The following is a 27,317-nucleotide window of genomic DNA, read 5'->3' on the forward strand; positions in this document are numbered from 1 at the left end:
CTGCACAGAACAGTTTCAAAAAATACCACTGCTCTGTGATTGGCCAGAGAACACTGTTTACTTGGATACCCAAGTAAACAAAAGAACAACAATGTTGCTGATGGTTGGGGGATTAGCCCAGTCATCAGCTACACAGCAGCCCTGCAAATCATGCATTTGCAATGCATTTTGGATTGGCTGCTGGGGCTCCTCTCCCCCTCCCCCTCCTTTCCTGATCCTAGGGAGGCTATGGGAGACGCAGGAAAAGGCTTCCAAAGGCGGAAAGGGAGGCAAGCAGCTCCCCTGAGGCTGCAGAAGCTCCTTTCCTGCCTTTTCTATGGACTTCTGTATACTTCCGAATATTGATTATATGGCTCCCATATAATGGCTTCTAATTGGATTCGGAAGTATACGGCGCTGTATACTTCCAAATCAGGTGTGATTCGGATGTTTCTTCAATTCAGCCGAACCGAATGCACACCCCTACTTCCAACCACCCATGGAAACACCTGGCAGCTTGGGGCTTTCCCTGGAGTGTTGCCAGTGCACAATTTCTGCACGAAATAAGGTGAGGGTGCTGCTGGTGTCTACCTTCCCAACCTTCCCAAAGACCTCCACTTGTACCACCAGTGGGGGGTTGGCTGCGGCCCCGGGATTGGTGAGGATAGGCACGGAGAAGTCACTGTCCATGTAGGGGCAGCCCTGCTGAAAATATCCTGGCTGCCCACAGGTAAAGTACAAGCCACAGGCAGGCGTTGGGCCCATCGTCCGCTTCTCCCTGCTGCTGGCCTCTATTGCTTCCGGGGTTCCTTTCTTGGGCTCCTCTGAATCTGTCAGGTGCCAGGACGCACCATCGGGCGGTAATGGCACTGCTTCCCAGGGTTTGGGCCACCCTCTACTTTTCCAAAAAAGCCCAGTCAGCCATGCTCATCCCTTGCTCTTACGCCCCAGCCTTGGTGGCTTCCCCTTGGTCTCTGCTGGGGTTGCTGTCCAGCGCCCCTTGGATTCCGCCATGCCCCCAAGGCCCTTCCTGTCTGTTCCTGGGTAGGCCATTTCAGCCATCCAATAATTGTCCTGGAGCTGGGCCATGAAGTCACATGACCCACGCTCTGCAAGCGGGAGGTATTATTTGTAACAGTAACAGTATTATTTGTAACAGCGGTTCTATCACCACCTTCTCCAGAACCCGTTCAGCTGGGGTTCCATCCGGCTTCAGCCAGTTCCTCACCAGCTCCCGTAAGGTATATGGGGCCTCAAAGGGACTCTCTCCCTTTTCTCGCATGTAGGAGCGCTACCAGTACGTCTCAGGGGTAATGTACATTTTCTTAAAGATAGCCTTTTTACCTTATCATAGTCTGCAGCATCAGCCAGGTTCAGGCTTTGATATGTGGCTAACACCAGCCCAGTCACAAATGGACCCAGTATCGCGACCCGCTGTGGCGACAGCATTTCTTTCGAAGGCACTCAGGAATGCCTCTATGTCATCTGTTACTGCCATCTTTGGAATCTGAAACAGTCCCAGCCCGGAGCCATCAGGGTTGGCTGGCCATTGGTTTCACAGCCAGGCAAACTCCTGTAGCCATTGGTCTTGGCTTCCCTGCTGCTGGTCGAGTACTCACTGTATGATCTGCAGTGGGGAACCAGTGAGTTCTGACATGGTAGGGTGTGTCAGCACCTCTCTGCTGATCCCGGACGAGCCCCCACGTGTCACAAATGAGCACAGTCGGGAGCCAGGATCTACTGTCAGCCAGTGTTTATTCTGGATGCCCGTACACTACCTGCGCATCTGACCTTTTGCTACCCACTGGCCTCGCCCTCCTCCTCCTTCAGGCTTAAATCCTCCTTCTCCCCACCTGGCAAGTGTTGTCCCTTAAAGGGGCCCTCCACGGAACTGTCACATGGGATATAAATCCAATATCATCTTCTCTTTTTCTTCTACATTTGAGATGCCAAAATATGGCCCAAAAATATCTATAAGGTGTTTTTTGAGTATATTTTTGTTTGGCTAGATCTAAATGCACATTCCTACTCTACTTTAAGTCAGTTGAAATATCCTGGAAGTAACTTTCCATAGGGCTTCATATAAATCTGATGTGCTTAAAGAGCAATATCTCCATGTTGTTTAGATTGTGAACCTTAGGGCAGGGTCTTTTACTGGGGGTGAGCTGCATAAATTATTTTAAGTTCTATTTCAATATACGCATATACTCATTTGTTAGTTCTGGGTATTTGTGGTAGACTTATGTGCCAATATAATGATGTGAAACATCATTGAAATTTATCTCCATAATTCAGTAAAAAGAAATTATACTTTTGTAGTTTTGCAGGGTGAATGGATTGAAAAAGACCACTGCATTATAGAAAACCACCATGGGATTGTGACTTTGCAGCCTGTTCAGGGAGCCCATTGCATTGTGAATGGCCACAAAGTCACAGATTCCTTTCGTTTGTCACAAGGTAAGCCCTGTACTTCTGTTTTTTAAAATGTATTTATTTGTGGGCAAGTTACAGTTGACTTATGGTGACCCTGTAGAGTTTTCAGGGCAAGAGACTTCACAGGTGGTTTGTCATTGCCTACCTTCTTGGTATTCCATGGGGGTCTCCCATCCAAATGCTAGCCAAAGCTGACCTTACTTAACTTCCAAGAATTGGATAGTGCACTACTATTATCAGAACCTGGTATTTATAGTAATAATTCTCCTATCATGGTGGCAAATCTGACCATTCTGATTGGTTAGGGCTTGGTGGGACTGTGGGGTATCAGTATTTGGCCCATCAAACAATCAATCAAGAGTACTTATCCTGATTCTGTCAGTATAAGGCAACCAGCCTTAGTTCTGGAAGTTACTGTGAGAATACACTATTGCCGCATCACACATCGATCACAGTCTCTGGCCTCCCATTGGCTGACTCCCCTGCCCCCGCTTACTGCAGCCCAGGAATGTTGAACAAGCAGTGGGGTGCCACAGGGCTCAGTACTGGATCCCATGCTCTTTAATTTGTTCATTAATTATCTGGAGTTGAGAGTAAGCAGTGAAGTGGCCAAGTTTGCAGATGACACTAAATTGTTCAGGGTGGTGAGAACCAGAGAGGATTGTGAGGCACTCCAAAGGGATCTGTTGAGGCTGGGTGAATGGGCGTCAACGTGGCAGATGAGGTTCAATGTGGCCAAGTGCAAAGTAATGCACATTGGGGCCAAGAATCCCAGCTACAAATACAAGTTGATGGGTTGTGAACTGGCAGAGACTGACCAAGAGAGAGATCTTGGGGTCATGGTAGATAACTCACTGAAAATGTCAAGACAGTGTGCGATTGCAATAAAAAAGGCCAATGCCATGCTGGAAATTATTAGAAAGGGAATTGAAAACAAACCAGCCAGTATCATAATGCCCCTGTATAAATCGATGGTGCGGTCTCATTTGGAATACTGTGTGCAATTCTGGTCACCGCACCTCAAAAAGGATATTATAGCATTGGAAAAAGTCCAGAAAAAAGGCAACTAGAATGATTAAAGGTTTGGAACACTTTCCCTATGAAGAAAGGTTAAAACGCTTGGGGCTCTAGCCTGGAGAAACGTCGACTGTGGGGTGACATGATAGAGGTTTACAAGATTATGCATGGGATGGAGAAAGTAGAGAAAGAAGTCCTTTTCTCCCTTTCTTACAATACAAGAACTCGTGGGCATTCAATGAAATTGCTGAGCAGTCAAGTTAAAACTGATAAAAGGAAGTACTTCTTCAACCAAAGGGTGATTAACATGTGGAATTCACTGCCACAGGAGGTGGCGGCAGCTACAAGCATAGCCTGCTTCAAGAGGGGATTGGATAAAAATATGGAGCAGAGGTCCATCAGTGGCTATTAGCCACAGTGTGTGTGTGAATTGGCCACTGTGTGATACAGAGTGTTGGACTGGATGGGCCATTGGCCTGATCCAATATGACTTCTCTTATGTTCTTAAGTTTAACAAACTGCCAAAAGCAGTCTTACCTCAGAGACAGCCACATCTCCAACTCTCCTCTGTGTCCTCTCTGTCAACCAGTCTCCCAGCACATGAAGGGCCTCCAAAGGCCACAGAAATAGCCAGGAAAGCCAGGCTCCACTGGGAATTTTCCCTTAGAGTCCATGGCTGCTCCCTGGGAACCGGTAGCCAGAGCCTGTTGCTAGGCAACCCAGGCCGCTTCTGTCATTAAAGGGAGAATCCTCAGGGGAATGTAATGCCATACAGTCCACTCTCTATAGCAGTAATTTTCTCCAGGATGGGGAGAGAGATCTGCTTTCTGGAGTCCAGATGGCAGAGACCAGCTCCCCTTGAGGTGGTGGTTGTGGGAGTGAATGCCTTCATTTGTGTGAGTGGGAAGACAACAAGGAGGGGCACTCGCCCAGAAGTTTAGTGATACCTTTCCAGGTTGGTGGGAAAGCCCTGAAGATTCTGTGGTGGAGTTTGACGAGGGTATAGGAGTTAGGACTTCATAGTGGGGTTTGCCAGACCTAGGTTCTTGCTGTGGAAACTGACTGGGTGATTTTGGACCAGACATAGACTTCCATCCTAACCTGCCTCACTGGGTTGTTCAGGTCAAAGGGGAGAGAGGAGAATGATGTAAACTGCTTTGGTGTCCCCCCCCCCCCCCACTATGGAGAAAGCCTGTCCTTCTCCTATGTAGAGGCTGCAGGGAGGGTGAAGGTGATGGTAAGCTGAAGTCAGAGGGGCAAATAAAGGGACGAAGATAGGGTTGCCAACTCCAGGTTAGGAAATTCCTGGATATTTAAGGGGTGGGACTTGGAGAAGGTGGAGTTTGAGGAGGAATGAGACCTCAGACAGGTATAATTCCATTTCCTCCTGGGGAACTACTGTTGCCAATCTTCAGGTGAGGGCTGAAGATCACTCAGAATTACAACTGCTCTCCAGATGGCAGCAATCAGCTCCCCTTAAGGTGTGGGGGGAGGAGTGAATGCCTTCATTTGGATGAGTGGGAAGACAGCAAGGGTGGGGGGGACTCACCCAGAACATCCTTCTAGAACTTGTATTTTTCTTCACAATGGGCCTTACTTAAATGCTGGAATAAATATTTGCTGTAATAACATTTATTTAGTATAATTTAAAAAATCCTTTAAAACCTGAAGCACCTTCATTCTAACTAGGTTTATCCAGAAGTAAATCTTGGTTATTTCAGTGAGGTTTTTCTGTCAAAATTCATAAGATTAGACTCGAAATAATTTATTATTACAGTATCCTGTGGGTGGAGTAATAACTGTTTTTAATAATAACAAAGCCTGAGTCCAGTGACACCTTTAGGACCAACAAAGTTTTATTCAGCTTTCATGTGCATTTTTCATGTATTTTTATATTATTTATAATCTGCGTTTCTCTCTGAGACTCAAGGCAAATTGCAGAGAGCAGGCTGCCCCAAGAGCTTAGCTGTTTCCAATTTTTTGACAGGTTTCATGGGGATGTTTTGGCTGTTTTCATTGGGAGGAAAAAGGAGTTTAAACCCCTGGTTTTTGCTTCCCACAAACCCACGGACTGCAGTTCACAAACTTCAGCTCATGAACTGCGAACCAACCAAAATTCATCACAAACAAAAGTTTGTGAACCGGTTCATGCCCATCACTAATTCTATTCTAGTCTCAAAGTTTCTGTGATGTAGATCCAGGTGGCCAGATCAGCTGTATGAAGGTAAGGGATCATCTTACAGGCTAAGCTGAGTTGGAAAAAAAGTATTTTTTGCTGCTGCATTAACTTGCTTCTCTAGTAATAAGGTTTGGTTCAGTATAACCCTGAGGCTCATAACTGTGTCAGCAGGGGTTGGCTGAACTCTATCGAAAGTGAGGAGTGCAGTGTCCTTCCAAGATCTCCACTGTCCCAATCAGCAAGACCTCTGTCTTTTCAGGATTTAGTTTCAGTTTGTTCACGCTCAGCCAATTAACCACAGTGGGCAGGCAATTATGTAGGACCTCTACCACATCACCTGGAGATTTGGACAAGGATATATTGAGCTGTTATCATCTGTGTATTGATGACAAATAACCATAAAACTATGAATAATTTGTCCTAAAATCATTATGTTGAGATTGAAAAGCATGGGGAATAGAATTTAAATAGCATGGGGAATAGAATTTTGGAACCCCACAGGACATGTCTCACGCTGATGATAATAGGTTTTCAGTAGTAATCTTTTGAATGCAGTCTGTGAAGAGTGATTTGAAGCATTTCAGTGTACATGCTCTGATACCTATTTCTGCTTTCAAATGCCTCAACAAGATGGTATGATCTACCGTTATCAAAGGCTGCAGATAAATCCAATAAAAGAAACAAAGAGCCTTTGTCTGTACTCAGATGCAGGTCCAACTAAGGTTTCCAGGCCACTCCAGCCACCAAGGAATGGGGGTGGGGTAGGGTCACCAGGTTGGGAAACATCTGGAGATTTGGGGATGGATCCTGAGGGGGACTGGGACCTCAGTGGAGTGCAGTGCCAAAGAGTCTCCTCTCCGAAGCATCCATTTTCTCTAGGGGAACTGATCTCTGTAGTCTGGAGATGAACTGTTAATTCCAGGGGATCCCCAGGCTCCACCTGGAGGCTGGCATCCTTAGTACCGTGTTTTCCCGAAAATAAGACACTGTCTTATATTTTTTTTTCTCAAGAAGACACACTAGGGCTTATTTTCAGGGGCTGTCTTATTTTTATTAAGTATAATACAACAATCTACATTTATTCAAATACAGTTAAGTCATCTTCTGGAACATCGTCATAACTCTCCAGACCCGGAATTTCATCCTGAATTTTTTGCGGCTCCATTTCCTTTAGAACCATTGGCCCCAATCTTTCATGTCGAGCAATAGAGCTCTCATTAAATGAGCAGCTCTTATCCATGTAACCTGCTCAGAGTGCATTGGTAACAACACTGTCAGTTATTTTATTCCATGAATTCTTCACCCAAATCACGACCTCTTGCAGGCTAGGCTTCACAAAGTTTCCACGCTGATTTCTTGTCATTCTATTTTCAATGTAGTCATTAATTTCCATATGCAAATGGTCTTTGAATGGCTTGTTTATTGCAATATCAAGAGTCTGCAGATAGGCAGTCATTCCTGCGGGAATCATTATTTGATCTATTTTTCTCTCTGCAAGGAAGTTCTTCATGTCTTTAGCACGGTGAGTGCTGGTTGAATCCCAGACTAGCAGACCTCTTTGGCCACCTCGCAAAACAAGTGGCAGCATTAAACAAAGCCACTTCCTTATAACTGCTTGTGTGCACCAGGTTTTTTCTGTTTCAAGAACATAAATGCCAGAAATACGTTCAATCTTATCTTTCTTGCCCTTAGTGATGATAAGAGGTGTAGCTTTCTTTCCATCCAGACGAATGGCCAAAATACAGGTAACATGTGAGCTTTCGTGACTAGTGGAGGGAATGTAGATTGAGGAGGCAGCCCTCTGTTCAATTGTTGTTTGGGCTCCTTGACCCATAAACACTGCAGTTTCATCCATAGCAATCATGTTGCAAGGTTGGTATTTAGAAAAGTTGATGCCATCAACAAAGGACTTGAATGCAAGTGCTCGCTTAATAACTTCTGCATCTTCCAACTTAAACAGTGTTGTTGATTTTCTTAGAGACAGTTCATATCGCTGAAGGAAGCCATCCAGCCAGTGTTGTGATGCTTTGAATTCTGGGGATATTTTGAACTGTGGTGTCATTGCAAGGGCAAATGCTTGAATGTCAGCCCTGCACACAACCAAAGCCTTTGCTCTCCTGTCAGCAATCCATTCACAGATTATGTTTTCCAGCTCAGAAAATAAAGGTTGCTGACCTGAACTACACTTGCGTTTCTTAGCATTTCCTCTGTCCACATGTAGACTGAGGTTATCGTATTCTGCCCGCCATTTTTGGACCATTCGGATATCCAACTTCTTCTCTTTGCGGAAAGCCGTAAGATTCTTGCCCTGGGAGTCCTTGACAATTCCTTTCTTGTACTCAACAGAATAGCTCTTTCTTTTTGCACTCATCTTGTCTAGGGGTACAAATACTCAGAAAAAGCAGAGATAGGCCAGCAAAGCAGATGTGTAAGGGCTGAATTATTTTTTTGGGATCCAGCGAGCACTGAGTCCAGTCTGCACAGTGGAGCTGGGATGATCTCTCTGGGCTCAGTAGCAGACTGCTTGCTGAAGCTTTTCCCCTATCCCCTGGTGGGGGGTGAGAGAGGCCCACAGACTGTTGTTGATCGGTGCTGGGGAGCAGCACCTTTACTGGTGTTTCTGTAGGGTGAGATAGGCCCACAGACTGTTGCTGGACTGGTGCTGGGTAAAATAGCAGCCACAGCTTTCCTTCTTCCCCCTGGGGACACACAATATGGTAAAAAAGTGGAGCATCCTGCTCCTCATTTCACTAAGGAGACTTTCACTGTAGAGACCTCCAGTCTCTATGTCTCCGTCTCCACCTGAAGCCTCAGCGTGCATAGGATGGCTGGGACCTGACGAGGGAGCTGGCGCTAGTGATGCGTGAACTCCTTTTCCCTAGCCATTCGCGCGTGCGCAATAGAATGCCTGCGACCGCGGTTACCACACGCGCACCCGTGCATGCGCGAACAGCTAGGAGAAAGGAGTGATGTGGTTGCCACCCGTGCACCTGTGCAAGTGCAAACGGCTCGGAGAAAGGAGTTGTAGCAGATAAAAGGTATTTCGGTCTTCCTTACCACTCTGCGCTGAAATTCATGGCGTGGCTATGCAAATATGCTGCATAGCCATGCCCATCACTAGGTCTTATTATCGGGGTAGGGCTTATATTTAAAAAATGCATAGAAATCCTGCTAGGGCTTATTTTTGGGGTAGGTCTTATTTTCGGGGAAACACAGTAGCTGAATCTAGACAAGGCATCCACAGCCAGACCTGAAGCCTAAAGTTCCTAGCAGTGCTTTGATGGCTCTTGATAATTAAGTGTTCTTCGTACATGTGCTTTATCCTATATTTTTAAATATGTTTTTATTTTTAAACATGTTTTTATATTTTTAAACTTGATATATTTAAAAAATAATAAAAAGTTAAAAGATATTTGTTAACTTTTTTCTTTCATTTTTTGACACATGTATACATCTTGAGGAAGCTTAACATGAGATGCATATGGGGTTATTAATTTTTTGGAATAAAATTTTCTCCCCATTACACCATTAATTTTTTTGAATAGAATAATCTTCCCACTGCACCATTGTCCTATATTTTTAAACATGTTTTTATAATTGTTTTGATATATTTAAAAAAGTCAAAAGATATTTGTTAACTTTTTTTGCCTTCCCACTGCACCATTGTTTTTCTTCCTCTCTTTACTCTGATTGCTGCAGCTCTTCATTTGCTTCTCACTAAATTCTGACTATACATGATCTAGAACAGGGGTGTCAAACTCATTTGTTATGAAGGCCGGGTCTGACATAAATGAGACCTTGTTGGGCCGGTCTGTGTGTGTCATAAAATGTAATGCCAGGTAGCGGAGATAGAAGCTTTATAAACGACATAGACAAACACAATTAAAGCTTTTCTTTAAAAATATGCTTAAAAGATTAGCACCCTTGCAATATTTTGTTTATTTAACAGTTTCTGATAACTGACACCTCTTGCTCTGAATTATTGCATCAAGATCTGGAGACAGTGTATGTGCTGTAGCAAACTTGAGTATGTTGTTCAAGCATTGTTCAGGTGTGTTGCAAACCTACTTTTGATTGCAGAAATCTCATGGTCAATGCTTTGAGCCTAAAACCCAGGGGGAAACATGAAATGGCTGGGCATTGTGAGCTTTTGTACATAAGTTGCTTCATGTGCTGGTCAGCCAATGGAGAAGATAGAGGCTTTGTTCTGTAGCTCCTGTGTGATTGAGCAAGCCTGGCAAAGCAAACTGTGATGCAGAAGGAAACAAGAGAGAGAAAAGGAAGCCGATGACAATGAGATGCTTGTGGGCCTGATAGGAACCCTCCAGGGGTCTGATCTGTCCCTCAAGCCACCTGTTTGACACCCCTGATCTAAGTTATTCCCTACTTCTTCTCTGGTAACCTCTGTTTAAAAGTTATGTTTTTATAATATCACCTGATATCTGTATTGTGCTTGGCTCTGCAAAGCATCCCAGTGAACAGAATGAGGAGTTTCAGATTCAGTGCTGTCATGAAATTCAAGCAACAGCACTAAGGCTTATGGCCAAAATTATTGACAGCAATAAACGTGTATCCAAAAAAGTATTTATATGATAATGTTACAAATTCTTTACAATAAATTAATATAAGTTTCCAATAGGCATGTGCTACACAGCACCGTAGCTCAATCCAACTCAGTTCAGTTTTCAGTGGAAGATGGTTTTACCCCACAATTCCGACAGTTGTCTGGGATAAACCAGCATTCCCTTGACTTGAGATGTTCATGTTCAGTGTGTAAATGAAAATATATTTTGCACAACCCCTGTCCAAAGCCTGACAAAGCTATACGTGAAATGGCTGGTCCCAGCTAGCAGCCCCATTGTCAGAATTGTGGTGTAGGGTCATTCGAATTATAGGGTACAGCCTTAATCTTCATCTTCCACTAAAAACCCAGAGAAAGACGCTGGTCTCTATTCAAAACTGCAATTTTCTGGGTGGAAGTTATTTTTTAATAGACTGTTCCAGCTTCCATCAGGACTTCTGTTGAGTCAAGGAATTGAGTTGGATTGAGCTATGGTACTGTGTAACACATGCCTAAGTGCTATTGTTTGGTCTTTCCCATTGCTTCCTCTTGTCATGAAACTCAAAACATGGACTTGGGAGAGTCACTCTCTCTGTGCTTTTAACCTGCCTTATGGAGTTTTGGAGAGGATAAAGAATATATTATAACATCTTTTGAGTTCTTTTAATAGAACACACACAAAAAATCTAAAATCCAATCATTTATTGCTTTATTTTTCTTTAAAATGCAATTTTAGTCACCAATATTTCTAAGTTCTTCATTTAAACATACTATGTTTGATTTGTGTTGATGTTTCTCATTCTATTGAGTTTTTAGTTTTGCAAAATTTAAAAATTTCAGTTAATGTCAAACTGGGATTCAAAATTTTTTGTTCTGAAAATCATCTAGTCTATAGCAAAAAGCTTTTAGACTTTAAGGCATTACAAGATATTGTTTCTGCTGCAGTGGACTAACATGGTAATTCCTTTGGAATTTGTCACAGGAGCTCTTGTTGTTCTGGGTAAAACTCACAAGTTCAGGTTCAACCATCCAGCTGAGGCTGCCATTTTAAGGCAAAGACGTTCGGTAAGCTTTGTTATACTTTGTCTAACTGCTTCATTGTTTCTCATTATGTTCTTGTAAAATAAAGGAGAAATATGTTTCAGTTGCTTATTTGCAAGCTAGAAAACTTACATTGTTCCTTAAAGAAAAGTGACGTGAAGTAATTGTCCATGACATTTTATAGCTGGACAGGAAACACAGGGAAAGGAAGGACACATTTCTTGCATTCCAAAGGTCAGGTGGATGGTGTCCTTGCAGTTCATGAAGATGGAGCCAGATGTAATGTGATGTAGCAGCTTTCACCTATAAACAAAGAGAGCTAATCACAAAGAGATGGGTTCCCAGCCCTGCTCAGATAAAGGACAGAGACTTAGGTGTACTTAGCAGGCTCTCCTGTCAGGGCCAGCACTGTGTTCTTTAAGGCCATTACAGGTAGAAGATGTGACTATATAAATAAAGATTGGAACCCACACATCTGAGGGTCAACATCCTCCCATAAATTTCCACTGTGCCTTTGAAATCCAGTGAGCTTTTTATGTAGAAAAGGCCCAGCAAGAACTTATTTGCATATTAGGCCACACCCCTGACATCACCATTGTTTCACACAGGACTTTTTTGTAGAAAAAGCTCAGCAGGAATTCATTTGTGTATTAGGCCACACCCCTTGACACTGTGTTCCTGTGCATTCCTGCTCAATAAAAGCCCTGCCAGTGAGTATGATTTCTGGGATGAAATAATAGATCTGATTGGCAATGCCCAATTCCCCAGTCATGGAAAAGTTACAAAGTATCATCTAGAGCAGTGTTTCGCAGCCTGTGGGTCAGGACCCAAAAAGTTAGTAGTGATGCCTCTGTGAGTGGGTCATGGGCCAGCCATCCCTAATGGCCGCTTCCCTTTCCATTGCTTTCTTTATATTTTGGAAACCAAGATCTGATCCTGGAAACAGTATCTTCCATGTCATACCATGGGCATGTTGAGCTGATATTTTTTCTTCACTGCGCATACATGTTGATCAAGTAAAACATGTCCTGATGGCTACCAAAATGAGTTTCTTAGGCGTGATTAGAATGAGTAATGGATAAGAAGAGGATGGTCAAAGGCTGAAATGTAATCTCCATAGGAAAAGGCTGTATATGTCAGAATTCCACTTGCTTGGGGTTCATAGTGGAGGCAGCTGAGCCCTTTGTGCGGCATTTATTGGTTTCAAAGAAACCTCTGGTTAGCCACCGTAGAAAATGGAATGCTGAACTAGATGGTGCCAAGGTGATAGTTTGCCCAGGGCACTAAAAAAATATTTTATTTTATTAAATTTGTATCCCACCCTCCCCACTGAAGCAGGCTCAAGGTGGCCTGGGCCAGCCCTAAAAATTTTTGGGTCAGCCCTGGATGGGTCATCCTACCAAGTAAATTTGGATTTGTGGGTTACCATTAACTTACTATAAAGTATTTACAAAAAACAGTAAAAAAGTGACATAAAAGTTACTAAGATGCGAAAAAATAGGAAAAAATCTCTGTAACCTAACCACCAACTATTCAACAAACTGTTCCCATCCAGAAAAAAAGAAAACAAGAAAAATTAAAATAAGCAAATTTAACAACAAAAATAAAGCAACAATAAAGTAATTGGTTAAAACTGCAACAAGCTTACAGACAAAGTGTAGTCAAGCAGTGTCTCCCTGAAGCCCTCCCCCATCATTGGGGCTGAGACCCAGAACTGTAAACAAAAGTTGGTAAGTGTGTGTCTGTTGCAGTGTAGTGCCACTGCAGACATTTTATAGGACTTACTTATACACAACCTATTTAGAACTATTTATTTTGGATGTCAAACTTGGATATAAGATTGCATTGGAAGTGAGATTTAAATGTATATTTCAACAATATAAGTTTACGGAGCAGGGAACTTTATTCTTATGCTAGCATCAGTTATGATCATCAGAAGTTTAGCCCTCTCCCTCCTTTTCTTTTTCATAGATCAGTGAGACCTCTTCTGCTGTGAGTTGTAGATCTCTTGAATGGTTAAATCTGGATGGAAACTTTGCACCTTTCCTTTCCTATAACTTTTATCCAGCTGAAAAAGAAAGGTGAGTTTAAAGCTATTTGACAGACTTCAAATGCCACTTAACCAGATTCTGACTTTTTAAAAAGTTGCAGACACAGAATTTTTAATTTCTAGTACTTTATTTTTAATCATATAGCAACATGTCTTTAAGTAGTTCATTTTATTCTTATAATAATTTTTTTCTTATAAATTACAATAATGTAACTGTCATTGATGCTGTAACACTGAATGGTTTCTTGCATTATTTTAAAAGCCTCTCTCCTCTTACTGGTAGGATACAGGAACTCTTTGGCACTGAATTCAGCACTGCAAACACTCTGATTCCTCACTAGCAGTTGCTCCGCCTCCAGGCTTCTGCTTTCCCTGGCTCAAGCAACCAGTTCCCCACCAGTTACTGCCCAGGCACATTTTGATCTGCGGCTCCCTCCAATTTCTCTCGTGCTTCCTGCTCTTGTTGTTTGGAGATCCAGAAGCTGCAAGGGAAATTGGAGAGAGCTGTGGACCCACACAGCAACTGGTGGGGAACTGATAACTTGAGCTGGGAAACTTGAGCTGGGGAAAGCAGAAGCCTGGAGGTGGAGCAACTGCTAGTGAGGAATCAGTCTCTGTGACTTTCCATCTGTTTCAGACAAAGGAGTACTAATAAGGATTTACGGTCATGTATGTCATCCAGAAAATGTGTTTTGCATCCCAACATCAGTGGTTAGTAAAGGAATAAATTATTAAGATAATACTCAACTAAAATATATTATGTTGTTTGCTTTTACAGTTCATATTCTTACGTTTCATAGTGAATTCATTCTTCTAAAAAATTAATAATAGCCTGTAATTAGAAATGCAATTACACTGGGTATATAGAACGGCTGCTGGATTGCAAAAATAATTTTTAAAAATCAATTTAAATGCATAATCCCATAAATATCAATCAAACAAGTTGTGAACAATGCAATAATTAGTTTCCTCAGTATTAGGCCTAGCTTTTTTGTTATATTCTTGGATTTCTTCAGAAGTTATATGTAAATATATAATTGTTCCGCTCTTAAAGTGCCATAAATAAGGTCTTACTAATTGTGTAAGTCATTATTTAATCTCTGTATATAATAAGCGGAAAATATGGCTTTTTACTATAAACATCCTCATTCTCTACTACCCTTTGTTAAACTGAATGCTGAATGGAAAGAGTGGAATAGAATAAACAGCACAGCTTCTGGGAAGGATGAGATCTGGATCTTCACATAGATGGGATCTGGAACAGTTTGTAGAACTGTTCAATCTAGAGAAGAGAGAAGTGATGCTTTGGATAACTTTATTGATCAGGTATCGATATAGTCCCACATGGGTTCTCTGCATGCACAGGACTGCCACAGAGTTTTTTGAAGCTCAAAAATGCAAAACTGCTTTCTAATTTCTGGGGGCAGGAATTGGGGCTGGGCCATAGGCATTGCTAGGCTAGGTCCTTAAAAGAAACGGGGCCCAGTGATATCACAGGGAGGGGCCTCCATTATCACTATCTATGGAGGTGGGGCCATTGGGGATTTAGAGAGGGGCACTCCAAAATTTTAGGGAACCCCCCCCCCAACAACACCCCTGGGCTGTGCCAAACCTAGGAAAAGGTGGGAGTTAGCCAGTGGTGTTATAATGGTATTTCAGCAGTCTCCTGTTGTGTCCTGTTTTTAGTTCAAGGTGGCTATCATCCACCTCCATAAGGACCCATAATGCTCCCGTGAACACATAGAAGGGAAATCTCTCTGCACAAGGAAAATACAGAAGATTCCTCAAGAGGTTAACAAATCAGTTGCCTTCAGTCTACCCTCTCCCATTATCTTGTGCTTTCCATTTCCAAATGGATAGTGACATGCAATAACATGTGTTATAAATTGGGGCAAGTTGACTGTCCTGCATCCTCACTCTAATCAAGTTCATTGCATTTCAGCTGCTTTTTGTTGCAGTCTCCCCATTGAATTCATCTGCCAGGCTTGACATGGGCCCTTTCTCCACTAGCCATTTGATCCTTTCTTTGTGTGCATTCCAAAGCGACCTTCTACATTTGTTTTATGTGAATGTGTACTGACCCTGCTTCCACCCTGCTATTACGCTGTGGTTCTCAAAACTGGTTTTGGCCCAGACCTTTATCCAGATCTGGATCGAAATCTTAATTGTAGAACTCCTCCCCAAAGCTCCATCCCACTTTTCATTGTTGTCTTTTTGCCCTTCCACCTCCTGTTGATTATTTTCTCCAACTTTCCATAGTTTTCTTTATTTGAGAGTCACTTTCTGACTTGTTTCTACTATTTTTGCATTGCAAATGTTTTCCTAGACAAAATTATATGCTTTCTCTTTATTGTTTGGAGTGGAACCTCAAGACATTATTGACCAATGTAGCCAGCTCTCCCACTGTCCCACACATGCATGCATCTTTTCCTGACAGTACTGGCTGGCATGCCAATTTCTGATGGGAAAAAGGACTTGCACGGGCTCCCCCCCTCCCGCTACCTCTCTCCCTGTCATTCACACACACACACACACACATCTTCTCCTGATGGCACTGGCTGGCATACCAATTTGAGAGGGGCAAAGGACTCCCACAGGCTCCCCACCACCACTCTCACAATCTCAGAAGTGCGTTAAACAGTGCAAATACAGAAATAAAAATCCACAGATAAAACTGTTTCCTCTGGGAAGGTGCAAAGCGATATTTAAATGCAGAATCGATTTAGGTGATGTGGATCTGTAACAGATAGATCAAGTGCTCACAAAATCTGGAGCAGAATGATGTAGGAAGGGCCATTGAGAGCCAGTTTGGTGTAGTGGTTAAGTGCGTGGACTCTTATCTGGGAGAACCAGGTTTGATTCCCCACTCCTCCACTTGCACCTGCTGGAATGGCCTTAGGTCAGTCATAGCTCTGGCAGAGGTTGTCCTTGAAAGGGCAGCTGCTGTGAGAGTCCTCTCAGCCCCACCCACCTCACAGGGTGTTTGTTGTGGGGGAGGAAGATAAAGGAGATTGTGAGCCGCTCTGAGACTCTGAGTGGAGGGCGGAATATAAATCCAATGTCGTCGTCTTCTTCTTCATTGTCTTCCTCCTTTACCATTGCAAGATATTACTCATTGGTCATAAATGCAAATGCCAAAGGGACATCAGTAGGAAGGATGGTCCTGCAATCTCTGTTCAAATGAGAGCTCACACCCCACTTACTTAGACTGATGTCAGCTTGCTGCTCTCCCATGTGGGGACTACACAGGTACCATGATGATGAAAACAAGGGTGCCCTTACTTTTAACTGTAGTTTATCAAGGAATAAACTACACCTGTGCAGTCACGCATCCCTTCCTTCCTACCCTGCTGTAAGTGCTTACTTAAATCCAAGGACTTGCCTCACTCTGGCAGCAGCTCAGAGGAACTGATGAAAGGGTGATCTGCCCCTCTATGTCATATGGTGAAAGGTGGAAAAACAACATAAGAAAGGGCAGAGGTTGGGGCAGATGGAGCAGGGGTTCATCAGTGGCTATTAGCCACAAAGTATAGATGGATCTCTTTGGGGCAAGTAATGCTCTGTATTCTTGGAGCTGGGAGGGGGGCAACAATGGGAGGGCTTTTAGTGTCTTGGCCCCACTGATGGACCTCCTGATAGCACCTGGGTTTTTTGGCCACTGGGTGACAGAGTGGGCCATTGGCCTGATCCAACATGGCTTCTCTTGTGTTCTTATGGGAACAGAGCACCATTAGACTTTTTTGAGCTGCAGCAGGTGTGTGTTTGCTCAGTAGCCATGTGTGACTGTGCACAGGTAACCAGTTGATGAACAACCCTGTTTACTCTCTACTCTTGTGAATTAAGTTTGTCCTTAGATGCATTAATTTGGGGGTTCTGTTGGATTTTGACCTTTTGGAAAAGCAAGTGAATGCTGTGGGAAACAGTGCATTATTTCTGTGTCTCTCCTCATCTCCTACTATTTGGTTACACTGATCTATACCTAACTTGCTTTGTATGGGGCTGCCCTTGAAGACACTCTGGAAGCTAGCAAAAATGTAGTAGTCACTCGTTGAGAGTATGTCAGAAAGAAATAACAGTGTAGGAAATAAGAAATCTGAGAAATAACAGTGATATTATGGTGGGAGTCTGTTATAGACCACCAAGCCAGGCAGAGGACTTAGATGAGATACTCCTACAACAGATTGCAAAGTTCTCCAAGAGAAGGGACACAGTGATCACGGGAGATTTCAGTTACCTGGACATCTGTTAGAAGTCCAACTCTGCTAAAAATGAAAGGTCAAATAGATTCCTGACTTGTCTTGCTGACAACTTTCTTTGCCAGAAAGTGAAGAAGGAAACAAGATGATCTGCTATCTTGGACTTGATTCTCACCAACAAGGAAGAATTGATTGAAGAAGTGGGAATAATGGGCACCCTGGGCAGTAATGACCATGTGATTTTGGAATTTACAGTCTTAGGGAAGGGAAAAGCTATACGTAGCCAGACTTATAGGTTGGACTTCAGAAAGGCAAACTTTGATAAACTTAGAACTATGCTGGGTAAAATCCCATGATCAGAAATACTTAGGAAGAAGGGGGTTCAGGAGGGGTGGGAGTTTCTTAAAAGCAAAATACTGAAAGTGCAATCACAGATGATTCCTATGAGAAGAAAAAATGGAAGAAGCCGAGGTGGCTTCATAAACAGCTCTCTAAAGACTTGAGAAATAAAAAGACTCCTTTAGGAATTGGAAGGAGGGCCTTATAACTACGGATGAATATAAACAAATCACCAGTGCTTGTAGAGAAAAAGTTAGGAAAGCTAAAGCTCAGTATGAGCTTAGGCTGGCCAAAGATGCTAAAAACAACAAAAAAGGGTTATTTTCTTTTAAGAGTAGGCCCATTGCAAGGGCAAGAAAGTGAAATTGTAACAGGTAATGGGCAGAACTGCTCAATTCCTACTTTTCCTCAGTCTTCTCTTCTGAGGGAAACAGTGCTCAGCATGGCAAAAACAGAACATATAATGAGGGTATGGAATTCCAACCTAGGATCAGCATAGGGGTAGTACATAAACACCTAGTTTCTTTAAATGACACTAAATCCTCAGGGCCAGATGAACTGCATCCAAGGGTTCTAAAAGAGTTTGCAGATGTAATTTCTGAGCCTCTATTATTTTTTGAGAATCCTTGGAGAACAGAAGAGGTGCTGGAAGATTGGAGGCGGGCGAATGTCCCCATCTTCAAGAAGGGGGAAAAGGAGGATCCGGGTAACTACTGACCCATCAGCTTGACATCTATACCTGGAAAAGTTTTAGAAAAATCATCAGTCAGTCCTGGAACATTGATTACTAAGAGCCGGCATGGGTTTCTCAAGAACAAGTCATGTCAGATTAACCTGATTTCTTTTTTTCTTTTTTTTTTTGAGAAAGTGACTACCTTGCTGGATCAGGGGAATGCTGTAGACATCATTTATCTTGATTTCAGTAAGGCTTTTGATAAGGTTCCACATACTATCCTTGCTGACAAGTTGGTAAAATGTGGTTTGGATTCTGTTACCGTTAGGTGGATCTGTAACTGGTTGACACAGATTGCACCCAAAGAGTGCTTGTGAATGGTTCCTCATCCTCTTGGAGAGGAGTGACAAGTGGAGTGCCTCAAGGATCTGTCCTGGGGCCTGTTTTGTTCAACATCTTTATAAATGATTTAGATGAAGGAATAGAGGGAATGCTTATTAAATTTGCAGATGATACTAAATTGGGAGGGGTTGCAAATACAGTAGAAGACAGGATGCAGGATGATCTTGACAGGCTGGGAAACTGAGCTAAAACCAATACGATGAATTTTAACAGGGATAAATGTAAAGTTCTGCATTTAGGTAGGAAAAATCCAATTCATGGCTATAGGATGTGTGAGACTTGTCTTAGTGGTATGTGCAAAAAGGATCTAGGGGTCTTAGTGGACCATGCGCTGAACATGAGTCAACAGCATGATGCAGTGGCTAAAAAGGCCAATGCAATTTTGGGCTGTATCAACAGAAGTATAGTGTCCAGATCACGTGATGTGATGGTATTGCTTTACTCTGCACTGGTAAGACCTCACCTGGAGTATTGTGTTCAGTTTTGGGCACCGCATTTTAAGAAGGGTATAAACAAGATGGAACGGGTCCAGAGGAGAGCAACGTAGATGGTGAGGGGCCTGGAGACCAAGTCCTATGAAGAAAGGTTGAAGGAGCTGGACAGGGAGAAGAGGTAGCTGAGAGGTGATATGATCACCATCTTCAAGTACTTGAAGGGCTGTCATCTAGAGGATGGTGTGGAATTGTTTTCTGTGGCCTCAGAAAGTAGGGCTAGAACCAGTGAGTTGAAATTGAATCAAAAGAGTTTCCGGCTCAACATTAGAAAGAACTTCCTAACGGTTAGAGCGATTCCTCAGTGAAACAGGTTTCATTGGGAGGTAGTGGGCTCTCCTTCCTTGGAGGTTTTTAAACAGAGGCTAGATGGCTATCTGGCAGCAAAGAAGATCCTGTGAATTGAGGGGGAGGTATTTGTGAGTTTCCTGCATTGTGAGGGGGTTGGACTAGATGACCCTAGAGGTCCCTTCCAACTCTATGATTCTATGTCATTACTCACATATTTTATGTTATTTTAAGATCTCTCCCTTGACTGTCTACTTATTTCCAGGTTCAATTCAAGTGCTGACCTTTGAAGTTCTTCACAGCCTGTTAATCAACTTCTTAGCAGAATTGCCTTTCCCAGTATATTCCCATGTGGCAGTTATATACTTTTGATAAGAATTTGAATAACATTCCTCCTTGTAAAGTGATTCAAACAACTACTGGCCATTCTCTGGACTTTCAGTTTTTGCCCCTATCATATGGAACAGTGTTCCTGAGTATGTCAGGAAGGTCCTCATGTGGTTTCAAACACTTTAGTATGCTGAATTGTTTAAGAGACCCTTCCTTCCTGAGGAAAAACCATAGTAACAGTACATTGATTTGGGAGGCAGGATTGTAAACCATGAATTAATCTGTTGATGTAAGGTTGGGGAGGTTGTTGATGTTGTTTGGGGAGGTTACAGATTGGGTAATGTGGTTTTAAGTGTTTGTGGAATGTAGTGTTTTGTTTCCTATCTAATTCATTTTGATTCTGCATTAAGTGGAGAAAAGCAGGTTGAAATTTCCATAAACGAATAGCTCATATCTCTCTGGAGAAGAATTAGTCTGCCTGTAGTATTGACTTTCAGAAAATATGGATATTGATTTAAACTTGATAGTTACATTGGCTTATTCAGTAATCTGTCATCAACACGCTAACAGGGCAGTCTGGCTGTGGGTGTGTGAAAGCACTCAAGTAGTCAACCAGCTGCTATACTGGTATATTTAAAAAATATATGGGCTACTACTAGGCCCTTGACTACTGTCAGGATGTTACATATATGATGCACCAGGTCCTTAGGAGTACCTGGATGCTTGCTACTCTTCTCTCCTGTTAGACAGTCGCCACTTGGTCCAGCCAGTCCTCCATTTGGTGTAGGACTACTAAGGTATCCATGAGTGAAGTGCCTGTGGAGCAGAAGATGTGTGTGTTGATGGACAGTTGGGTGTGGAACCATTGGCCCTGGCCCCTGCACCCTGGTTGGACTGCAGGAGGTAGCTGCCCATCTGGCTGAGGGAGGCATCATGTCTGAGCTGTGACACTACCAATAGACACTTCAGATCCACTGCTGGTCCCAGCTGAGAATGAGCTTATGGTGAAGATGGCTCCCATCTCTACTACCAGCCTACTGGGGGCCCCTGGGTTCAGTAAGCCATACTTTCTTGTGGATTCCACCAAGTCTGTGGCAGCCTTGGCCCCTTCCTTGCTGTCAGTGATGGGATCCTCTTGGGTGGAAACCAGGGCCTCAGGAAACATGCCCATGAATGTGGATGGTGCCCTGTTGTTGCGGAATTAGGGCTGGATTGAGTCTCAGTTTAGCATATGCTAAACATATGCTATTTCAATTCCTATATTCAGGCCTCAGATTCTGCGGGAGCTCATGGGAGCCCAGCTCCTGAACCTTTCTGAGAGTTTTACCTCCTCCTTCCCACCTTGTCCATTGAATAGTAGGTGCAGCTGCATAACAATCCCTGGATGAGCTCCACCACCTATTTTTCTACAAAATGGAAAAGGAAAGGTCCCCTGTGCAAGCAGCAGACATTTCCAACTCTGGGGTGACATTGCTTTCACATTTTCACGGCAGACTTTTTACGGGGTGGTTTGCCATTGCCTTCCCCAGTCATCTACACTTTCCCCCCAGCAAGCTGGGTACTTATTTTACGAACCTCGGAAGGATGGAAGGCTGAGTAAATCTCAAGCCAGCTACCTGAAAACCCAGCTTCCGCCGGGGATTGAACTCAGGTCATAAGCAGAGCTTAGGACTGCAGTACTGCAGCTTTAACACTCTGCGCCATGTTACAAGATGACCCCTGCCTTTATTAATTAGATTTTGTGGTTGAAACTTTAGTTCTGTTTCCCAGGGAGCTTTAAGATACTTCACATGATGGAACCTTCCTGCTAAGATAATGCTTGCACATGTCTTTTGCCTCACATGACTTTGCCTTTTGGAATGTTTATGTACTATCAAATTCTAAATAGACAGAGTATCAGAATTTAGCTTCCTGGGACTCTCTTAGTTAATCTTAACTCTCTGAGTCAACCTAGGTTAACCGAGTTTTCCTGGACTCTCTTGACTCCAAAGATAGGAAGAAAAGGATGAGCTCTGTTGTGTATGTCACTATATGTCACATGCTCATCACAGAGTTGACTGGTGGATGGAAAAGATCCTTAATGTGTGAATGTATTCTTGTTCCTGCTTGCTCTGGCCAACTACCATGTGTTAAGGGACCTACAGAAATAACCAGGATATATACTTTTATAAAATTACTCTGCACAGTGGTTAAGTATTGAATTTTGGATTAATGCTGCATGAATACCAGATTCTTGCAGGTTCTAATGAATTTACATTTGGGATTGAAGTTAAATAAATAAGGGCGCGGTCACACGTACCATTAGTTTCGACACAGCTCCGTCTGGCTGACGGATTAAATGTGTTCGTTCAGACATCCACATCTGGCAATCGAGCATCATCCGGCGTCATCCAGGCTTGCTACGCATGAATGGCGCATTAATTTGACAGCACATAAAGTCCGGCCCTTTTGCAAAACAGCGGCACAGGATCGGCTTTTTGTTGTTTGGACAGCTCACGCGCAATACTGCCTCTCACCATTTTTTTCAAAGAAAGCCCCAGCAGACATGCGCATTGCCAGATCATCCGGGAATCTGAGGTGACGCTTCTGCTTCTCCAATGAATACAGGATTGGAGGGGGGGGAAACGTTATCCCACTATTCAGAACAGGGGAAAAATTCTTTTTTTTCAATGTGGAGGATTTCAAGATATCATTGTCACTGCCAATTTCTAGGAAAATAATTCCTGGCAGTTCTGTGGTTTGGATCGGCAACATTAATTCTGGAAACTTTTGCTCTTCCCCCCCTGCCTCTGAAGAAAGTTTTGATTTCCCAGCTCCAAACAGTTGGGCGCATGTTCAATGGACCCCCTCCCCTCCCAGAAATCACCATCTGATTACGCATGCTCCAAGAAAGGAGCGTGATAGTATTGGATGTCTGATCGCACACAACAGAATGAATCGCATTCTTGGATGCTTGTCTGAACTGCCCTGCATCAAATCAATATTCAGCAGTTCAAATTTGAGCGCTATACACCCGCTTTTAATGGTACGTGTGACCGCACCCTAAGAGGGTTTTTTTTAGAATAACTGTCTTTCTTTCTTGATGTAGTTGGAAAATCAGCTTCTCTCTCTCCCCAGAATGAACACAATGGAAATGGGAGTGCATGCAAAGATCCCTGCACCCCTCGTTTCCCCAACACCTGATTGATCCATCACTGCTGGTGGAGGTGGGTGGTATTATATGGAAGGGGACGTGTCACATAGGGGGAGCATCATGGTGCCAGTGCCCTAAGCGTATCCTGCCCCTAACTACCTGACCCCCAGATGCTGTGGCATGGGCATGTGATGCGGGCTCTGGTTGCCTCAGTGCCTTTGGAGGGATCCCTGTGTCCCTGTCACCATACGTGCTTCTGGACCTGCTCTGATTTGACAAAAAACAAACAAACAAACCTGTACACAGGGATAATCCTGGACCTTCCAGAAAGCTGTGATTTGGGATGTGTGGAATTTCCAGTAACAGTAAATGGAATGTGGAATATAAATGTCTGTGGAATGCAGGCTTTTTGGAGAGGTATTTTGGTATATTTCGTGTGTGTGTCTACACCTGGAAGTCATGTTGAGCTCTGGTGACTGGCTCCTACTGGCAGCCTAGAGGATATTCAGAGAGGTGGCTGAATAGAGCCTGCCCCTGTCCTCTCAACTGGGTATTTTAAGGAAGTCTCCCATCCAAGTACTAACCACAGTCAACCCTGTTTATTTTCTGAGATCTGACAAGATTGGACTTGCCTGTGCTATCAAGGTCAGGGGACTGCAGGCTTTTTGTATCATTTGTGAAAGTCACAAACCATCAGGGATCTATTTTATATGCCTGATTTTTTAAAAAAATATGGCTGATTTTTTGAAGTTCACGCAAGAGGTGTTTGTTTTTTTCATAAATCCTGAGACTGCAATCCACTGCACTACCTCAGAAGACTTAGAAAGAAGAGCATTAAGAGAACAATTTCAAGTCACTGTTGTATTGTACATCAGTGGAGCTAATGAGTTAAATTTCATGTTCGGTCCTGCTCAGCTGCCTTGTTCCTTTGCTGCTGTGTGATATGCTGGTGGTGTGATGTGGTATTGAAAAAAAACATCCTCCCTATTGGATAGATGTGCCAGGAACAGGATGTATTGGAGAAAAATGCAAATCAGTGCATCAGCTTGCCGTAAGTGCTTTGAGGGCCAGCCTTCCATGATTTGCAGGGATCTTACAGCTTTGTAAAATCTTCTTTCTGTATTCTATTGCTTTAAATTTAATAACTACATTTAATAAAGTGTACTTCATATTTTGAGAGTCTACAAGAAAGAAAACATTTTCTGACCTGGCTGAAGTCTTTGGTTTTTCAGATTAAGAAAACGGACTGTGTTTTCCCTTTTGCCTGTGTTTTTTTTTTTACTCTGAGTCTCAATATATGGTTGTCGCAAAGCACTCGGATTCATTTCCAAGCTATTGCTACCATAGCTACTGGAAACTGCATGATGCTGTAGAAGCCACCAGATTCTGCACCAGTCTGTTTTGGGAGCAGGGGAGAGTGTTACACAATAGAATCCCAGAGATTTGATAACAAAACAGCACAGAGAAAATGTGAATCCACCAAAAGTTGATTTCATATGCTTACAGCAAACCTCATGTATGGAAAAAGAAGATGAAACATAACCCAGTTGTTTTTTATATTCCTGGAGATATTCTCGATGTTTTGTTATTACAATTAGCTTAAGGTCAGTGATATTTTAGTATGCCTTGCTGATTATTTTTTCTTAACACGTTTTAATGTTTTGATAATGCTATTAATGTTTCCTAGATTTTGAAATGCATGTGACAAATGTATGTTGAGTTCCACAAAGGCTCTTCTTTCTTTATTCCTCCATTTAAATGCAGGTCTTGCCTGTTTCATTCTGTACAAATATACTTTGCTTAAGCTAGAGTAATTTCATTTGACATCTAGATAAACTGTGAATCTTAAATATTGGGAACTGGAGCAGTTGAGGATTTCTTCATGCTTGAAATATAGAAATTCAAGAATGCCTGAAGGAAAATGAAATTGTTCCAATATCTGGATTAAGATATTTCTTTGTATCAGTAAAATAACCACCCATGTGAATTTTGCTTTGTGGAACCCAATATTGTAATCTGAAATACTTTTTAATTACATTAATTTTGAATTGTATGCTTGTATACATATATGGAAAACAGAGATGTCAAATGTGCATATAAATAGAACCTCTGATTTCAGCTGGTTTTAGTCCAATAGCAATTTTAAAAAGAAGAATTGCAGATTTATACCCCACTATTCTATCAGCTATTAGTTACAAAACCAGCAAGTATGCCCTTAATGCAGTTAAGCCTGGTAAACACTGGCATTCACATTTTCTTAATTCTGAACCTCAGCTCTGTCATTTTTATGGATCTGAACCTCAGCTCTGTCGTTTTCATGTTCCTTATTACCAGCAAATTAACTTTATGAATTCTGTCTGAGTTATATACCATAAATGTTGGTCTGAATTAATATTCATTACTGTCTGCCTATTGTAGGTCTCAAGAAATGTTTTGTTTGTTCCTAGAATGAATACCTCAACCTTTCTTATATTTATGCTATACTTCTGTTATTAAGTAGGTGGAAAGCATTAAAACCACTTATGACATTCATGCTTTCTTGTTGCCTGGTATTAATTTCTGAGATATTAATAGCTGGTCTGCCATATTATATAAGTATTATTTTCAAGGCCTGACCCGTGAATTATCTACAGGGCAAGCATCCTATCATTAGTAGAAACCATTATAAAATGCTAGATCATAAATGTTACTGTCATGAAGCACTATTTGTTAGATGCAACTTCTATATGTAAAGGAGTAATAGCCTCTGATTTAGCAGTTATTAGAAGACCTGTTCTCCTTGACTTGGTCTAATTATTTTCTGAACCTGACTGTGCTCCTTGTTTAAATGGGATATTTAGCTTAAATCTCCCTCTCTTTCAAAGATCAGTGAGACTGCTGAACTGCAACTGATAATGAAGCTCAAGACCAGAGGTGGCCAAACTGTGGCTCAAGAGCCACATGTGGCTCTTTCACACATATTGTGTGGCTCTCAGAGCTGCCACCACCCTGTTGGCTGACTTGAAGAAGACACTTGTCTCTTTAAATCACTTCTCAAAGCCAAGCCAGCTAGTGGCTTGGAGAATGCATATAAAGTTGCTTTCTTTCCACCTTTCCCTCCCTCCCTGCGGCTCTCAACTATCTGACATTCATGTCTTGCAGCTCTTAAACATATGACTTTTTTCTGTGTGGCTCCTAAGCAAGTTTGACTACCCCTTCTCAGGATAATGCGTCCTCCTGGACTGATTGAGACCTAGGTTTCTTTTCTTATTACCAATTTCTGCTATTGTCATTTGGCGGCTGAAATCACTTCACTCTCCAGTTTGGTGTAGTGGTTAAGTGTGTGGACTCTTATCTGGGAGAACCGGGTTTGATTCCCCACTCCTCCACTTGCACCTGCTAGCATGGCCTTGGGTCAGCCATAGCTCTGGCAGAGGTTGTCCTTGAAAGGGCAGCTGCTGTGAGAGCCCTCTCCAGCCCCACCTACCTCACAGGGTGTCTGTTGTGGGAGAGGAAGGTAAAGGAGATTGTGAGCCGCTCTGAGACTCTTCGGAGTGGAGGGCGGGATATAAATCCAATATCTTCTTCTTCTTCTTCTCCAATATATAAGGACAGATGAACTCACATTTCAGCTGTATCTGAAGAAGTAAGCAGTGACAGGTCATTAAGGGGCTACTGAATTCATGCTCCCTTCCACTAATAAAGAATGCAAACTGTGCTCTTAGGTTTCTTCCCCCTCATCTGTTAGAACTGGAAATGTTCTGTCAACTAGATCTAGTCATGGACTGTAATAAAACTGATCAGAGAGAGAGGGAGAGAGAGAGAGGGAGGTAGCACCTTGAAGAAGACCAGCACCATTTTATTCAAGATAAAACGTTTCTTGTGCCTGCAAACTTCTTCAGAGGGGGAGAGAGGGAGGAAGGGAGTGAGGGAGAGGGGAGGGGAAAGAGAAATGGAGTCCCATGGCAGTTGGAGAAATCCCTCTTATCTAGTATACAAGTTAAGAGTTCCAGTTAAAATATTATAATAAATTGTATCAAAAACATGTATTGTCCTCCTTTACCATAAGACTGTCTGCAATAAAAAGGATCGTCTTATCTCAAATTTGATTATATAGGGGGCATCAGAAAAGAACATGTTCCATGTTTCCACCTCGGCAAGAGGACAGAGGTATATCCTCTGTATGGTATGCAATCTTACTATAAGTCATCTGCTTCCTTCTCCCT

General features: G+C 42.7%; 1 protein-coding gene across 2 annotated transcripts in view; it reads left to right on the forward strand.

Moving 5' to 3' along the window:
• STARD9 (StAR related lipid transfer domain containing 9) overlaps nt 1-27,317 on the forward strand; it is a 241,098-nt gene that overhangs the window by 152,548 nt on the left and 61,233 nt on the right. Inside the window, exons 18-20 of one of the 2 annotated variants that reach the window (XM_060262139.1) lie at nt 2,299-2,436; nt 11,152-11,234; nt 13,182-13,291. In XM_060262139.1, the coding sequence (XP_060118122.1) occupies nt 2,299-2,436; nt 11,152-11,234; nt 13,182-13,291 (331 nt within the window). Of the gene's footprint in view, nt 1-2,298; nt 2,437-11,151; nt 11,235-13,181; nt 13,292-24,067; nt 24,164-27,317 lie in introns of those variants that run through there. The other variant, XM_060262140.1, reaches the window with a different exon arrangement.

The sequence above is a fragment of the Heteronotia binoei genome, chromosome 21 (assembly GCF_032191835.1).
Source record: "Heteronotia binoei isolate CCM8104 ecotype False Entrance Well chromosome 21, APGP_CSIRO_Hbin_v1, whole genome shotgun sequence".
Classification (NCBI taxonomy): Eukaryota; Metazoa; Chordata; class Lepidosauria; order Squamata; family Gekkonidae; genus Heteronotia; species Heteronotia binoei.